This window comes from Hyla sarda, chromosome 1 (assembly GCF_029499605.1).
Source record: "Hyla sarda isolate aHylSar1 chromosome 1, aHylSar1.hap1, whole genome shotgun sequence".
Classification (NCBI taxonomy): domain Eukaryota; kingdom Metazoa; phylum Chordata; class Amphibia; order Anura; family Hylidae; genus Hyla; species Hyla sarda.
The window spans coordinates 368,298,631-368,317,708 of NC_079189.1; the positions used below are offsets into that span (position 1 = coordinate 368,298,631).

At 45.9% G+C, this 19,078-nt stretch overlaps 1 protein-coding gene across 1 annotated transcript in view; it reads left to right on the forward strand.

The window, feature by feature from the left end:
* LOC130275329 (annexin A1-like) overlaps positions 1-7,840 on the forward strand; it is a 62,375-nt gene extending 54,535 nt beyond the window's left edge. Inside the window, exons 11-13 of the mRNA XM_056523195.1 lie at positions 4,595-4,653; positions 6,185-6,307; positions 7,408-7,840. Coding sequence (XP_056379170.1) covers positions 4,595-4,653; positions 6,185-6,307; positions 7,408-7,464 — 239 coding nt within the window. The 3' untranslated portion in view covers positions 7,465-7,840. The remainder of the gene's footprint in view (positions 1-4,594; positions 4,654-6,184; positions 6,308-7,407) is intronic.
* The last annotated feature ends 11,238 nt before the right edge of the window (positions 7,841-19,078 follow it).

Here is a 19,078-nt window from a genome sequence, read left to right on the forward strand (position 1 = left end):
ATTCCCCAGTTAAAGATCGGATTATAAAGTGGGCAGTTTGGATGCCTATCCAAAACGCACACATTATAATCTTCTGGGTAAGGTAAATTGGGGGGGACGTGGCATCTCCCAGGCAAGTGGCACCTGGGATGTACCGCCCCTCTGTAATTACACAACTGATTTTGATCTCTGTTTTCTTGTATCCCATTTAATTACAATCCTGTGAAGATCTCTGCATGCACAGTCAAAGTTAACATACATGTATAGACTCAGTTCTGCTTTCCAGGATTGCTGTGTTACAATATCTAGTGGAAGTAATCAGTCTGTGGTAAGGGCAGTAGAGAGATTTCTGCTGCAGTGTTTGGATCAGCCAGATTTCTTACACTTATCAATTATAACCAATACACATCTGAACAGGGGCGTATCTAGAGCATTTGGCACCCGGGGCGGACCCTTTGTTTGGCACCCCCCCCCCCCCTAATTACACCCCCCTCCCTTCCCCCCTCTAATTACACCCCCTCCTCAATGTTTAAAAAATTATTATTATAACCCTGTCAGATACTGCTCTCTGAATATAATACTGCCACACACTGTACTCTCTGAATATAACACCATCACACAATGTACCCTATGAATATAATACTACCACACACTGTACCCTATGAATATAATACTACCACACACTGTACCCTATGAATATGATATCACACACTGTACCCTCTGAATATAATACTACCACACACTGTACCCTATGAATATAATACTACCACACACTGTACCCTATGAATATAATACTACCACGCACTGTACCCTATGAATATAATACTACTACACACTGTACCCTATAAATATAATACTATCACACACTGTACCCTATAAATATAATACTATCACACACTGTACCCTATAAATATTATAATACCACACACTGTACCCTTTAAATATAATGCCACACACTGTACCCTCTGAATATAATACTGCCACACACTGTACCCCTGAATATAATACTGCCACACACTGTACCCCTGAATATACTACCACACTACCCTATGAATATAATACTACCACACACTGTACCCTATGAATATAATAATACCACACACTGTACCCTATGAATATAATGCTACCACGCACTGTACCTCTGAATATAATACAACCACCCACTGAACCCTATGAATATGATACCACACACTATACCCTCTGAATATAATACTACCACACACTGTACCCTATGAATATAATACTACCACACACTGTACCCTATGAATATACTAATACCACACACTGTACCCTATAAATATAATACTACCACACACTGTACCCTATAAATATAATACTACCACACACTGTACCCTATGAATATGATATCACACACTGTACCCTCTGAATATAATACTACCACACACTGTACCCTATGAATATAATACTACCACAGACTGTACCCTATGAATATAATACTACCACCACACACTGTACCATATAAATTAATACTACCACACACTGTACCCTATGGATATAATACTACCACACACTTTACCCTATGAATATCATAATACCACACACTGTACCCTATAAATATTATAGTACCACACACTGTACCCTATGAACATAATACTACCACACACTGTACCCTATAAATATGATAATACCACCCACTGTACCCTATGAATGTAATACTACCACACACTGTACCCTATGAATATTATAATACCACGCATGCTACCCTATGAATATAATACTATCACACACTGTACCATATGAATATAATAATGCCACACACTGTACCCTATGAATATAATAATACCACATATGTAGTGATGTCCAAACTGTGGACCTCCAGATGTTGTAAAACTACAAATCCCAGCCTGCCCAGACAGAAAATTGCTATCTAGGCATGTTGGTAGCATGCTGGGAGATGTAGTTTTGCAACATTTGGAGGGCCACAGCTTGGACAGGTAGCTCATAAAAACAGTGATGATGCAGTACATGAGGAAGGAACCGTAATGGGATGGTTGGAGGGGGTGTTGATGCTGACATGATGCACAGTAATGGGGGGGAGGGGGTGATGAAGACATGATGCACAGTAATGGGAGGGGGGTGATGAAGACATGATGCACAGTAATGGGGAGGGGGTTGATGAAGACATAATGCACAGTAATGGGGGGGTGATGAAGACATGATGCACAGTAATGGGGGGAGGGGTGATGAAGACATGAGGCACAGTAATGGGGGGAGGGGGTGATGAAGAAATGATGCATAGTAAAGGGGGGTGATGAAGACATGATGCACAGTAATGGGGGGTGATGAAGACATGATGCACAGTAAAGCGGGTGATGAAGACGTGATGCACAGTAATGGGGGGGTGAAGACATGATGCACAGTAATGGGGTGGTGATGATGCAGACATGTGGCACAGTAATGTGAGTGTTGGGGGGGGGGTGATGAGGTTGATATGATTCATTTTAGCCTCATCACCCCCACCCAACTCCCACATTACTGTGCCACATGTCTGCCTCATCAACAAACCCCCTCCCCCCATTACTGTGCCACATGTCTGCCTCATGTCAGTCTCTCAAACAACAATAATAACACCACACCACCACGCCCTCTCCTCTCCCCCCATAGCTCTCCCGGCAGGGTGCACCTCTCATCGCTGTTGTTTCTGAGCATCCTGTTTGTTCCTCGCGCGCTTTACTGAACTGGTAGGCCTGGGACCAGTCCTGACAGCTGACGTAATAGACGTCAGCGCAGCACCGCCATTTGACACATTCCACCCACGCCCAGCTCGGTGTCATGTCACGTATCAGTGACAGTGACAGATTGACTCAAGGAACAAGTTAACCCCTTCGGAGTCCAGCAGGGCAGTGGGGGCTCGATTGGGTGGGTATAACAATATTATTTCACATGGTTTCTGTGAGCTCCATCTGCACTGCAGATAGAGCTCGCAGAAACAGTGAGTGACACCGACGGTCGGACGTACGACAGGGTGTCACCCCGCATGGATGCCCCCTTGTGAGCAGCACCCAGGGTGGGCCACCCGGGGCGGGCCACCCGGGGCGGGCCACCCCTCCCACCCCCCCCCCCCTTGGTACACCACTGCATTTGACTGGTGGATGAATTAGCCCTTCAGAGGTTTCAGTTTTGCAAGGAAACAAGAAGGTATTGTGAATTTTTTTTTTTTTAGGGTAAGTGCACACATTGTGTATATGCAGAGTATTTCCTGAGCAGTGGGAAATCCACTGCATATTCTCCCCACGGCAGCCCTGTGTGCGCAGTGAGGTTTAGAGGTGGGGCCAGTGTGCCGATGTGATTGTCAAGTGTCAAACCTCACTGCACACACAGGGCTGCAAGGGGAAAGCCATGTGTGTCTGCTCATTGGAGAATACACAGCCTATTTCCCATTGCACAGAAGATTTTGCGCAGTGTGAAATACGGTGCGTATAGGCCATGTGTGACCCTACCTTTAAAGAGGATTATGTGAGAATAATTTGGAATGTGATAATGGTATACCAATGCCTTCTTATCATCTTTTATTTCAGTAAACTTTGAAAGGCTGGCAGTGATTGTACAATAAATTTAAAGTGTAGGTTAACCAGGTTTTCACCCACCAAAAATATTTCCTATTTAAATATGTTTCTTATAAAGTTGCAAAATCCTTAAATCATTGTGAAAACATGTTTCATCTGGAATAATAGCTAAATCAATGCAATACTACTGGTCTGACTTTTAGATCATATATCCTTGTTACATATGCCCTCCATAAGTACTTGTGCCACCTCTTATTATATCTAATGTCTGTAGGTGCCACACAGTAAACCTGTCCTGTGTGAATTCACCGATGCATCATTTAAATTAGTTTGCAAAGCCTGTTTAGAATGCAACACACTTTTTAAATATTATCAAAGTGTTTCTGGAGGGAAAAGAAGACGTGAGAGTCACGTTGCGCCAGCACAAATGGACTTCCTTCATTTTAATCGCCCAAACATAGTCCTTTATTGACTATGTTCGGGCTGCTTCCCACTGGTAGACACTAATTTAACCTTAGATGCAGACATTATTGAAGCCTTAAAGGGGTACTTCGCTGCTCAGTGTTTGGAACAAACTGTTCCAAACACTGGAGCTGCCACCGGGAGCTTGTGATGTCATAGCCCCACCCCCTCATGATGTCATGCCCGCCCCCTCAATGCAAGTCTATGGGAGGGGGTGTGACATCATTAGGGGCAGTGCTAGGATGTCACAAGCTCCTGATGCCGGCTCCAGTGTCCGGAACAGTTTGTTCCAAACTCTGAGCAGTGGAGTACCCCTTTAAATGCTTCACTAGTCAAAATGCTTACTACTTCTCCTGTCCTGTTCTCATGAACGGTTTCTATGACACATCAAAAGGGTTTTTTCTTTTCATGACAGTGCTTCAAGTTACATATGTTATGACTGAAGTTGATGGTTACTCCAGGTTACTTGGAAGAACTTATACATCAATTCCAAAACAAAATGTATGCCGTTAAGGAATTATATTAAAATAAAGCATGCATTTTAATATTACTCAGTACCTAGCAGTAAATATAAAAGCAAAAAGTAAATAACCTGTATATGTATAACTTGTTTCTTCTTTCTACAGTGAAATGTGCTACGAGCAGAGCTGCCTACTTTGCAGAAAAACTTTACTTGTCAATGAAGGTATAATATACTTGTTTGCTCTTGTCCAGACACTTTTTCAGTAAAAGAAAACCTGTAAAACAACATAATCTTACCCGCCTATTCCTGCATTTCAAATGAATGTCTTAATCTTGGCAATAATCTTAGCATCACAGAGTGATCCAAGATTCATTGTTCTGTGACCTGGAAAGAATTAGGCACCAGAAACTAGGTGTTGGTTAATATAGAAAATGGGACAGTGCTGCAATGCCCTACACTGTCCCTACTATCTTATATTTTAAGTGGACATATAAGTAACATGTGACCAAGTATTATCAAAATATCTCCAGCTGTTTGGAAGTTATGCAGTAACCTATATTTCCCATAGACTTGTATGGGACTGTAAACAAAAACCCCGCCCCTGGCAAATAGGGGTGAGTAAGGGCTAAATTACCTATCCTATGTTTGTTGTTGACATATAAGCAACATGTGTGCCAAGTTTCATGTTAATATCTTTAGCCGTTTGGACATGATGCTGGAACACACACACATACATCCACACATACATACACACATTGGGGGAGATTTATCAAAACCTGTCCAGAGGAAAAGTTGTCCAGTTGCCCATAGCAACCAATCAGATCACTTCTTTCATTTTACAGAGGCCTTGTTAAAAATGAAAGAAGAGATCTGATTGGTTGCTATGGGCAACTGGGCAATTTTTCCTCTGCACAGGTTTTGATAAATCTCCCCCATTGAGCCTCATTTACTAAGCTGAAACCAACCAGTTTTTGTCTGGTTATTTTGGCGCAGAGTGTCTGAAACAGTCTGCGCCAGTGTGCGACAGTGTGTGCCTGGAAAATCCAACAAACTCGACATTGCACATTGAAAAGCCGAAAAGGGGCGTGGTCTGCACAAAAGGGGCGTGGTCTATCCGAAAATGGGCATGGTTTCACAACCCGACCGATTTACTATTGAATTCAGAGAAAATCCTGTGGGTAAATGGCTGGAAATATCGACCTAGAAAAAGCTGGTCCGAAATGTTCCCGACTTTTCCCAATAGTAAAAGTCTATAGACTACAAGTCTGAAGCAACTTTTCCCACTAGTAAAAACCCGACACTCTTAGTAAATGAGTCCCATTGAGTTTTATATGTATATATATATATATATATATATATAGAGAGAGAGAGAGAGAGAGAGAGAGAGAGAGAGAGAGAGAGAGAGAGAGAGAGAGAGAGATTTGTGTTTGTGTGTGCATCTGTGTGTAAGAAAATATTCTTTGACATAGTTTCATTTGTATCTATTACCCTCAATAATGATTTTGCAAAAGACCACCCCCTTTATCTAGACCAGATTTCATGTGACAGATTTACAGTTTGTGCATGGTGGCTATCTATTATTTAATAAGATCACTCAAATAGAAGACCATCTTTTTATTGCTATTTTGGGTGGTTTCTACAAAGAAGTTCATGAGTTGAATTGTTTTTAACTGTATTGCTGCTATATTTACTGTGCACATAAACTGGTGAATGTATGTGCTCTCATACAAAACTTGTTTTTGACCATTTCCAGGGCTCTGGGACTAGGGACAAAGAATTAATTCGAGTTATGGTTTCCCGTTCAGAAATTGACATGAATGAAATCAAGGCTCACTACAAGAGACTGTACGGAAAAACACTGCGTCAAGCAATTTTGGTACGTAAAATAGTATTAAAAAAAAACAATCTAGATATTATCATAGAGAGTACATATTTAAAGGGGTACTCCGGTGGAAAACCTTTTTTTTTTTTTAAATCAACTGGTGCCAGAAAGTTAAACAGATTTGTAAATGACTTCTATTAAAAATGTTTTACTTTTTAGCAGCTGTATGCTACAGAGGAAATTCTCTATATATTTTTTTTATTTCTTTTTTGTCTTGTCCACAGTGCTCACTGCCTGTGTCAGGAACTAATATTTCTTAATAGAAGTAATTTACAAATCTGTTTAACTTTCTGGCACCAGTTGATTTAAAAAAAAAAAAAAAAATGTTTTCCACCGGAGTACCCCTTTAATTTAACTTCTTCTAGTATAGTTCTGTCCTTATTGAATACTTTGGTCGTTCACTAGACAACGTTATATCTTTTCCTCCCATAACTGTTTGCTACAGTGCTGTTTCAGGGATGTTGATGCATTTAACTTTTTGTTGACACTGTTTAAATGTTTCATGTTTCTTTTCTTCTACATAGTTCCTTAAAGGGGTACTCCACTTGAAAATATTTTTTTTTTACATCAACTGGTGCCAGAAAGTCAAACATATTTGTAAATTACTTCTATTGAAAAATCGTAATCCTTCCAGTACTTATTAGCTGCTATTTGCTCCACAGGAAGTTCTTTTCTTTTTGAATTTGCTTTCTGTCTGACCACAGTGCTCTCTGCTCCAGAGTAGGAGAAAATCCCCATAGCAAACCTATCCTGCTCTGGACAGTTCCTAAAATGGACAAAGGTGGCAGTAAAGAGCACTGTGGTTAGACAGAAAGGAAATTCAAAAAGAAAAGAACCTCCTGTGGAGCATATAGCAGTTGATAAGTACTGGAAGGATTAATATTTTTAAATAGAAGTAATTTACAAATATGTTAAACTTTCTGGCATCAGTTGATTTAAAAAGAAATGTTTTCCAGTGGAGTACCCCTTTACGTCTCTAATATAGATCTGCAGGGACTCTGTGTGCCACCATACACAGTCTGTGAATACAGTAAATGAGCCCTTAGAATTATTTATATGTATTAATATGTATTTCATCATTTGTGTATTTGCAGGATGACACCAAAGGTGATTATGAAGCCATTTTGTTAGCTCTGTGTGGAAGTGATTAAACAAGGAGAATACCAAATACTTAGTCGTGACAGAAGACTATGGACATATCTCTCAATTTGACATTCCATAACAAATGATTTATATTTTCTGTTTTGTATCAGGAATTTATTTTACATAATAGCTTTTTGCACCAAATTACAATTTGTCAATACAGTCACTATTTGTGAAATAACAGATGGGCAAAATAAAGTACATATACAAAAAAAAATATTTTTTTCATTTAGAGTTGAAAAAAAACCTCACTGCAAGAATTCAGAGATAAATTACAAATGTTCATGGAGTAATACTGCATACTCGATCTGTTCTTGGGCTGTTTTTATTTGGGTCTTACAGTCAGAACATGGTAGTCGTGCCTCAACTGCAATTGCACGCCAAAATAAAAAAAATATTATTTTGATCACTAAAAAAGCATAAATTGAGTCAATTATGTTTTTAAACCAGAGAAAAGTATACAGAAAATAATCACATTCGTCTGAACTGTCTCCATTGCTGCACCTCACTGACAAATAGGGGGCACCTCATCTTTGAGCATGTATAGTTTTAGTAGCACTGGTCTATACAAATAGATTAAGTCTATGTTTCCACTTGTTTTTATTTTTTTACTCCTGGAAAAAAAAACATAAAAAATGCCAGAAAAACTGACACAGCTTTTTCCTGCATTTTGGCATTTTTTCTGGTGTGTGTGGAAACAGGGGGTGCATAGTTGTTACGCCGAGCGCTCCGGGTCCCTGCTCCTCCCCGGAGCGCTAGCGGCGTTCCTCTCTCTGCAGCGCCCCGGTCAGACCCGCTGACCGGGAGCGCTGCACTGACATTGCCGGCGGGGATGCGATTCGCATAGCGGGATGCGCCTGCTCGCGAATCACATCCCAAGTCACTCACCTGTCCCGGCCCCCGGCTGTCATATTCTGGCGCGCGCGGGTCAGCTCCTTAGGGCGCGCGCGCGCCAGCTCTCTAAGATTTAAAGGGCCAGTGCACCAATGATTGGTGCCTTGCCCAATTAGCCTAATTAGCTTCCACCTGCTCCCTGGCTATGTTACCTCACTTCCCCTGCACTTCCTTGCCGGATCTTGTTGCCTTGTGCCAGTGAAAGCGTTTAGTGTTGTCCAAAGCCTGTGTTCCAGATCTTCTGCTATCCACATTGACTACGAACGACCGGGAAGAAGAGGACGGCACACAGCAGGTGGCGGTGAAACGAAAATCCTTTATTCGGAGCAAAGTGTCACAACGTGCAGGTTAAAAGCCCGTCAGCCAGCAGGAGGTTGACTACGAACCTTGCCGCCTGCCCCGACCTTCTGCTACGTCTGACCTTGCCTCTGTCTAGTCCTTCTGTCCCATGCCTTCTCAGCAGTCAGCGAGGTTGAGCCGTTGCCGGTGGATACGACCTGGTTGCTACCGCCGCAGCAAGACCATCCCGCTTTGCGGCGGGCTCTGGTAAAAACCAGTAGCAACTTAGAATCGGTCCACCGACACGGTCCACGCCAATCCCTCGCTGACACAGAGGATCCACATCCAGCTAGCCGAATCGTGACAGTAAATCCGGCCATGGACCCGCTGAGGTGCCGCTGCCAAGTCTCGCTGACCTATCCACGGTGGTCGCTCAGCAATCGCAGCAAATCGCCCAACAAGGTCAGCAGCTGTCGCAGTTGACCGCCACGTTACAGCAACTTCTGCCACTGCTACAGCAGCAACCATCTCCTCCGCCAGCTCCTGCATCTCCTCCGCAGCGAGTGGCCGCTCCCAGCCTCCGCTTGTCCCTGCCGGACAAATTTGATGGGGACTCTAGACTCTGCCGTGGCTTTCTGTCGCAATGTTCCCTACATATGGAGATGTCGTCGGACCAATTTCCCACAGAACGATCTAAGGTGGCGTTCGTAGTGAGTCTTCTTTCTGGAAAGGCCTTGTCTTGGGCCACACCGCTCTGGGACCGCAATGATCCTGCCACAGCCACAGTCCAGTCCTTCTTCGCTGAAGTCCGTAGTGTCTTTGAGGAACCAGCCCGAGCTTCTTCTGCCGAGACTGCCCTGCTGAACCTGGTCCAGGGTAATTCTTCAGTAGGCGAGTACGCCATCCAATTTCGTACTCTCGCTTCCGAATTATCTTGGAATAACGAGGCTCTCTGTGCGACCTTTAAAAAAGGCCTATCCAGTAACATCAAGGATGTGCTGGCCGCACGAGAGATTCCTGCCAACCTGCAAGAACTTATTCATTTGGCCACCCGCATTGACATGCGTTTTTCTGAGAGACACCAGGAGCTCCGACAGGAAAAAGACCTTGATCTCTGGGCACCTCTCCCGCAGCATCCTTTGTAATCTACCCCTGTGCCTCCCGCCGAGGAGGCTATGCAAGTGGATCAGTCTCGCCTGACCCAGGATGAGAGGACTCGCCGTAGGGAAAAAAATCTTTGTCTGTACTGCGCTAGTACCGAACATTTCTTGGTGGATTGCCCTATTCGTCATCCACGTCTGGGAAACGCACGCACGCACCCAGCTCACGTGGGTGTGGCGTCTCTTGGTACGAAGTCTGCTTCTCCACGTCTCACTGTGCCCGTGCGGATTTCTCCTTCTGCCAACTCCTCCCTCTCAGCCGTGGCCTGCTTGGACTCTGGTGCTTCTGGAAATTTTATTCTGGACTCTTTGGTGAATAAGTTCTGCATCCCGGTGACCCGTCTCGTCAAGCCGCTCTACATTTCTTCGGTCAACGGAGTGAAGTTGGACTGTACTGTGCGTTACCGCACAGAACCCCTCTTAATGTGCATTGGACCCCATCACGAAAAGATTGAATTGTTCGTCCTTCCCAACTGTACCTCTGAAGTCCTCCTCGGTCTGCCATGGCTCCAGCATCATTCTCCCACCCTTGACTGGACCACCGGGGAGATCAAGAATTGGGGTTCTGCTTGCCGTAAGAAATGCCTCACCTCTGCTCCCAGTCCCGTCTGTCGGGCCTCAGTGTCTCCTCCTGTGCCTGGTCTCCCCAAGGCCTATCAGGACTGGGCCGTGCCTCCTCATAGCCCCCGTCCTGGTGACACTCTGCCCCGTGCCCATTCCCACTCCTGCTGAACTGCCTGCCTTTGAGGAAACCCTACAATCGCTCCCAGTGTCCTCGTCCCACGTGAAGCAATTGCCGGACAAAAAAAGGGGGAAACCTAAGGGGGGGGGGACTGTTACGCCGAGCGCTCCGGGTCCCTGCTCCTCCCCGGAGCGCTCGCTGCGTTCCTCTCTCTGCAGCGCCCCGGTCAGACCCGCTGACCGGGAGCGCTGCACTGACATTGCCGGCGGGGATGCGATCCACATTGACTACGAACCTTGCCGCCTGCCCCGACCTTCTGCTATGTCTGACCTTGCCTCTGTCTAGTCTTTCTGTCCCACGCCTTCTCAGCAGTCAGCGAGGTTGAGCCGTTGCCGGTGGATACGACCTGGTTTCTACTGCCGCAGCAAGATCATCCCGCTTTGCGTCGGGCTCTGGTGAAGACCAGTAGCAACTTAGAACCGGTCCACCGACACGGTCCACGCCAATCCCTCGCTGACACAGAGGATCCACATCCAGCTAGCCGAATCGTGACAATAGTGAACCCCTGTATACTATACAGGAGCCGGGAATCCTGTCACTATACTGACAGGACTCCCTGCTCCTACAGTCCCTTTGGGCGGTATACAGAATATACAGCTATCTATAGATAGCTGTATCTGGAGGCATTCTAGTTGGTAAGGGGACAGATTGTTTAGCAAAATTATATCTTTATTTAAACTCAGACATTCTGGGGGAGATTCTCAAAAACTACTGTAATTTCTGTTCCAGCGATATTATTCACATGTTTTTTTTTTCTCCTCACATTTTCAAAGGTTTCTTTTGCTGCTTTGAAGATATGAAAATATGTGAAATTTCATTTTCGCACCACTTTTTTTGCACACATTTTTTTTTCTTGCAGCCATATTGGACTTTTTTTGCACCAAAATTGAAAGTTTGGCACCAAAATCGGCAATTTTGGCACATAAATTGTCAATGTTTGCGCCAAAACTTGCCATGGTGGGAGTTGCAGTTTTGCAAAAGATGGAGGCACCCTGGTGGCAGAAAATTGTGTGAGACATGGATATGGAGCAGAGCTGAATGTGTGATTATGTGTAAGCATGACCACGCACACAGTCAACTCTGCTACATACACCTGATCACACACTCTGCTCTACTGCATACACAAATCACACACACACTCAGCTCTGCTACATACATCTGATCAAACACTCAGCTCTGCTGCATACACGTGGTCACACACTCAGCTGTGCTGCATGCACACAATCACTCACTCAACTCTGCTGCATACACACTCAGCTCTGCTACATAACACACTCACACACTCAGCTCTGCTGCATACACACTCACACTCAGCTCTGCTGCATTTACACAATCACACAGTCAGCTCTGCTACATACACACACACTCAGTTCTGCTGCATACACACTCCCACACTCAACCTTGCTGCATATGCACAATGAAACCCTCAGCTCTGCTCCATTTACACAATCGCACACTCAGCTCTGCTGCACATATACACTCACACACTCAGCTCTGCTACATACACACAATAACACAATCAACACTGCTACGTATAAAAATCACACACTCAGCTCTGCTACATACACACACTGACACACTCCTCTCTGCTACATACACACACTCACACACTCAACTATGCTGCATACACACAATCACACATATACATAGACCTAACAGCTGTACCTCCTTCTCCCTCCCTGCACATTACAGTGGTATTCTCAGCTGTACGGTTACCATGGTTACAATACACAGGTGCAATCTCCTGCTCTCAAAAAGAGCAGCAGTGAGTTTGAATTTTACACAGTTGGAAGTTTGAACTGTGCCGGGAAGCATTTCACCCGCACTATAACCGGGAGTATCAGGTTAGACTGCAGGTGAAGGGGTGATCACAAGTGGTCCAGAAACATGGCATTGTTTTTAAAAGGTACGTGGAAAAGGTTTTAAGTATTCCAGAGATAATCTGAATGGTGGCAGAAGCATCTGACACTTTGGTACGTGTGCTCCTTGATGTTCTATATTTGCGTTAAAAATGTAGGCAATGCGCAAAGTTGGACAGCGTAAACAAACCTTGCGCAGGTAATAAATTAGTGTCTACTGCATTTTTCGCTCCATGGTGTACGAACAATAGACTACATCTGAAAATGTTCCATTAAAAAGACGCACAATAAAGAGGAAAAGAGTGACACTGCGCAAAATAATGCATCAAAAAATAAACATCAAAAAGGGGTAAAATCATTGATAAACCTCCACCAATGTGTATATGTGTGTGTGTGTGTGTGTGTGCATGTTCCAGCATCACTTCCAAACGGCTGAAGATATTTAGATATTTAGATAAAACTTGGTACACATGTTACTAATATGTTAACTACAAACAAAGGATAGATAAATTAACCCTTACCCACCCCATTTTTCGAGGGTTGTTTTTTTTTGTTTAAAGTCCCATGCAAGTCTACCATCACTTCCAAATGGCTGGAGATATTTTGATGAAACTTAGTACACATGTTGCTTATGTGTCAAATAAAAATATATAATAGTTAAATAAACCCTAACCTACACCCTTACTTGAAGGATGGGGTTTTTGTCTTAAGTCCCATGCAAATACCCTACTTCAAGTTCTGCTCTGCATCTCCTCGTGGGTGCGTCAGTCCGGTCACACCCCTCCCACATGCCACACCCCATCTTACAAAGACCCACCCACCATGTAAGCCACACCCCTTTTATTTTTTACCTTTTTTGTGCATTGGTCCGGCTTGCAAGTCATCATGCCCACTTCCACAAAACCACGCCTCCTTCTATTTTCAGCCTACAACCTCTTCATCACAACTCAGCCCCACCTAAGGATGGGATATAAAGATGAGATATGAGGACAGGATATGAGGGCGGGAGATGAAGATGGATATGAGGTCAGGATGTAAGGACAGGATATGAGGATGGAATATAAGTTTGGGATATAAGGACAGGATATGAGGATGGGATATGAGGTTTGGATATGAGGTGGGGATAGGAGGATGGGATATGAGGACAGGATATGAGGTCGAGATATGAGGACAAGTACTTCCTCCTATGTTGCTTTTCATCCCCCACAAGGATTAGATAAGAAAACTCAGCTAGTAAATAAATAAAACTACAAACAAATAAGGTTCCCCGTATTTTTATTCTCAGCCAGATACCAACCCAGGGGCAGATCCAGAGTCGAGTCTCGGGAGGAGCACTATTAGAGTATTTTGTGTTGGCGGACAGAAAATAAGATTACGGAACAATATTACAATATTATTAAATGTATCATACAGTCCTAACCTTGTTTAAGACTCTTAGGCCGTGCTCATATGTCAGAATAATAATCAAATATACCAATTGCCACAGAATGGGAAAGTGCTAAAGAAATTTTTACCATTTAAAACTACAGCTCCCAGTATGACCTAAGCAGTGGTAAGGGGATGCTGGGAGTTGTTGTTTCACCCATCATAACTACAGAACTTACAAGTAACTCCAGCTCTGATGGGACATAGGGAGGAGAATACAGAATGATATCAGTGATTACAGGTGACGTCTCCTCTATAGTGAGAACACACAATTATATCAGTGACTACAGGTGACGTCTTCTCTATAGTGAGGAGAATACACACTTATATCAGTGATTACAGGTGAGGGTCTCCTCTATAGTGAGAATACACAATGATATCAGTGATTACAGGGGATGTCTTCTCTATAGTGAGGAGAATACACAATGATATCAGTGACTACAGGTGACGTCTTCTCTATAGTGAGGAGAATACACAATGATATCAGTGATTACAGGTGATGTCTTCTCTATAGTGAGGAGAATACACAATGATATCAGTGACTACAGGTGACGTTTTCTCTATAGTGAGGAGAATACACAATGATATCAGTGATTACAGGTGACGTCTTCTCTATAGTGAGGAGAATACACAATGATATCAGTGATTACAGGTGATGTCTTCTCTATAGTGAGGAGAATACACAATGATATCAGTGATTACTGTCAGGGTCCGGACTAGCGGCTGGTGAAGACACTGGAGGTGGATCCCCTGTACCAGAGAGGCGATGACGCGGGCCGTACTGGGGAATCGGTTCTAAGCAGTTACTGGTGTTCACCAGAGCCCACCGCAAAGCAGGATGGACTTGCTGCGGCAGTAACTACCAGGTCGTGTTCCCCAGTAGCGACTCGACCTCTCTGGCAGCTGAGACTGGCGCGGTACACAAGGACTAGACAGAGGCGAGGTCAGACGTAGCAGAAGGTCAGGGCAGGCAGCGAGGTTCGTAGTCAGGGGCAACAGCAGAAGGTCTAGGTACACAGGCTTGGGACACACTTAAACGCTTTCTCAAGGCACAAGGCAACAAGATCCGGCAAGGAGAGGAAGGGGAAGTAGGTTTTTATAGGTTAGGGAGTGATATGAAGTGATTGGGCCAGGCACCAATTAGTGGTGCACTGGCCCTTTAAATTTAAGCAAGTCGGCGCGCGTGCGCCCTAGGGAGCGGGGCCGCGCACGCCGGGAGGAAGCAGACGGGGGCGAGAGGTGAGTGAGACGGGGCGCGACCCGAGGGCGGACACGAGCCGTGCCTCGGATCGCGTCCCCTCCGGGGACCAGAGAGCAGCGCTCGCAGTCATTAATGCTGACCGGAGCGCTGCAGCCAGAGGAACGCCGTGAGCGCTCCGGGGAGGCAGCGGGACCCGGAGTGCTCGGCGTGACAGTACCCCCCCCTCTGGTCTCCCCCTCTTCTTGGAACCGAGGAATCTGTAGATGAGTTCTTTGTCTAGAATATTGTCCTCTGGCTCCCAAGACCTCTCTTCGGGGCCACAATTCTCCCAATCAACAAGAATTTTTTTTTTACCTCTGACAATCTTTGAAGCGAGACTTTCTTTAACCGAGAAGACGTCAGAGGAGCCCGAGACAGGAGCAGGAACGGTGACCTTGGGAGAAAAGCAGTTAAGAATGAGAGGCTTGAGAAGGGAAACATGAAAGGAGTTAGGAAAACGAAGAGAAGGAGGAAGATGAAGCTTGTAAGAGACAGGGTTGATTTGACTTTTGACCCTAAATGGCCCGAGGTAACGTGGACACAGCTTGTAGCTAGGGACACGGAACCGAATATATAGGGCAGAGAGCCACACTTTGTCACCAGGGGCAAAGACAGGAGGAATTTTTCTCTTCTTGTCCGCATGTTTCTTCATACGAGAGGAGGCCAGCGAGAGCGACCTTTGAGTCTCCTTCCAAATAGAGGAAAAGTCCCGGGTCAAATCATCTACGGTAGGGACTCCAGATGAAGTGGGGATGGGGAGGGGGAAGTGGGTGACGGCCGTACACCACAAAGAATGGAGACTTGGCGTATGACTCAGAGTCTTTGAAATTGTACGAGAATTCGGCCCAGGGTAACAGGTCAACCCAATCATCTTGGCGGGAGGAGACAAAATGTCGCAGGTAGTCACCAAGGATTTGGTTTACTCTCTCCACTTGTCCATTAGATTGCGGGTGGTAGGCGGAGGAAAAATTCTATTTAATCTTTAATTGGGTGCCGAGTGCTCTCCAGAATTTCGAGACAAATTGAACGCCTCTATCGGAGACGATATGCGTAGGCAGTCCGTGAAGACGAAAAATTTGCAAAAAAAAAATGCTTCGCCAATTGTGGTGCAGAAGGGAGGCCAGGGAGTGGAACTAAATGGGCCATTTTGGAGAATCGATCAACGACCACCCAAATGACAGTGTTGCCATGGGATACAGGAAGGTCAGTGACGAAGTCCATCGCTATGTGTGACCAAGGCTGTTCAGGAACTGGCAGAGGAAGAAGAAGACCCGCGGGCCTTTGGCGAGGAATTTTATCACGTGCGCAGACAGTACAGGAGCGTACGAAGTCAGTTACATCTTTTTCAAGGGAAGGCCACCAATAGTGTCTGGCAATCAACTGAGTGGATTTTTTGCTTCCAGCGTGACTCGCCAGGTGGGAGGAGTCCGGAGGCGAAGACGTGGAGGGACAAAGGTTTTTCCTGGAGGAACTGGTGCCAGGGAAGCCGGAGCAGCAGAGATCAGACACTCAGGGGAAATGATGTGTTGGGGAGAGGTTTCTGCCTCCGTGGCATCAGTGGAACGAGAAAGGGCATCCGCCCTGACATTCTTGTCTGCAGGACGAAAATGTATCTGGAAATTAAAGCGAGCGAAGAACAATGACCACCTGGCCTGACAAGGATTTAAGCGCTGAGCGGACTGTAGGTATGACAGATTTTTGTGGTCAGTGTAGATGGTGATCGGGTGGAGAGACCCTTCCAGGAGATGCCTCCACTCCTCGAGTGCCAATTCTCGGTCACCAATAGCGTAATTTTTTTCAGGAGGGGAAAATGTTTTAGAGAAAAAACCGCAAGTGACGTTTTTTTCTTTAGCATTTTTCTGAAGAAGAACCGCCCCGGCTTCAACTGAAGAGGCATCCACCTCGAGGAAGAATGGCTTCAGTGGATCAGGCCTAGTCAAGACTGGTGCGCAGGCGAAGGCGGCCTTAAGGCGAGTAAAAGCTTCTTCTGCTTGGGAAGGCCAGGATCTCGGATTCGCCACAATGGGAGCATCGATAGTGGAGAAGTGGGGGATAAACTGACGGTAGTAATTAGCGAATCCGAGGAATCGCTGGATAGAGCGAAGTCCAGAGGGGCGTGGCCAATCCAAGACTGCGGAGAGCTTATCGGGGTCCATTTGAAGGCCCTGTCCAGAGACCAGATATCCTAGGAAAGGAAGACAGGTACGTTCAAAGAGGCATTTCTCAATTTTGGCGTAGAGATGGTTAACTCGGAGGCGCTGGAGCACTTGGCGAACATGGAGGCGGTGTTCCTCTAGGTTGGAGGAGATGATTAGAATGTCATCGAGATAGACCACCACGCAAGTATACAACAAGTCCCGGAAGATCTCATTGACAAAGTCTTGGAAGACTGCGGGGGCGTTGCAAAGACCGAATGGCATGACCAGGTATTCAAAGTGACCATCTCTAGTGTTAAAAGCAGTTTTCCACTCATCTCCTTCACAAATTCTGATGAGATTGTACGCGCCCCTGAGGTCAAGCTTGGTAAAAATCTTTGCTCCGCGCAGCCGATCAAAGAGTTCCGAGATGAGTGGCAGAGGGTAGCGGTTCTTTATAGTGATCTTATTGAGGCCGCGGTAGTCAATACAAGGGCGTAGAGACCCATCCTTCTTGGCAACAAAGAAGAATCCTGCTCCAGCAGGAGAAGACTTCCTGATGAAACCTTTTTTGAGACAATCCTTTAGGAAATGTTCAGAGCTCGCACAGTATAGGCATAAGTTCTCGTTCCTCCGGCGAGTCCTCTCTTGCTTGGTCAGTCGAGACCGGTCCACTTGCATGGCCTCCTCAGCGGGAGGCACAGTAACAGACTGCAAAGGATGCTGAAAGAGAGGAGCCAGGCGCGGATATCGCCTGGTGCGAACGAGATCTTTCTCCTGGCGGAGCTCCTGACGTCTCTCAATGTAGCGCATATCAATGCGGGTGGCCAGGTGGATTCGTTCGGTTAGGGAGAAGGGTATCTCTCGTGCGGCCAGACAATCCTTAATATGGCTGGATAAACGTTTTTTAAAGGTCGCGCAGAGAGCCTCATTGTTCCAGGCCAACTCAGCGGCCAAAGTCCGGAATTGTATGGCATATTCGCCCACGGTAGAGACTCCTTGGACAAGGTTCAGTAAGGCAGTTTCCGCGGATGAGGCACGGGCAGGTTCCTCAAAGACACTGCGGACTTCAGAAAAGAAGGACTGGACTGAGGCAGTGGCAGGATCGTTGCGGTCCCAAAGCGGCGTGGCCCAGGCCAAGGCCTTCCCAGAAAGTAGACTGACGACGAACGCCACCTTAGACCGTTCAGTGGGGAATTGGTCCGACAACATCTCTAAGTGCAGGGAGCATTGGGACTGGAATCCCCGGCAATTTTTAGAGTCCCCGTCAAACTTATCTGGGAGAGACAGGCGGACTCTAGCAGAAGAAGCAGCAGCTCGGAGAGGAGGAGATGCTGGAGATGGCGGTTTAGGCTGTGGAGGCAGGAGCTGTTGAATCATAGCGGTCAACTGTGACAGCTGTTGTCCTTGTTGAGCAATTTGCTGGGACTACTGGGCAACCACGGAGGTGAGATCAGCGAGGCTTAGCAGCGGTACCTCAGCGGGATCCATGGCCGGATCTACTGTCAGGGTCCGGACTAGTGGCTGGTGAAGACACTGGAGGTGGATTCCCTGTACCAGAGAGGCGATGACGCGGGCTGTACTGGGGAATTGGTTCTAAGCAGTTTCTGGTGTTCACCAGAGCCCGCCGCAAAGCAGGATGGACTTGCTGCGGCAGTAACTACCAGGTCGTGTTCCCCAGTAGCGACTTGACCTCTCTGGCAGCTGAGACTGGCGCGGTACACAAGGACTAGACAGAGGCGAGGTCAGACGTAGCAGAAGGTCAGGGCAGGCAGCGAGGTTCGTAGTCAGGGGCAACAGCAGAAGGTCTAGGTACACAGGCTTGGGACACACTTAAACACTTTCTCAGGGCAGAAGGCAACAAGATCCGGCAAGGAGAGGAAGGGGA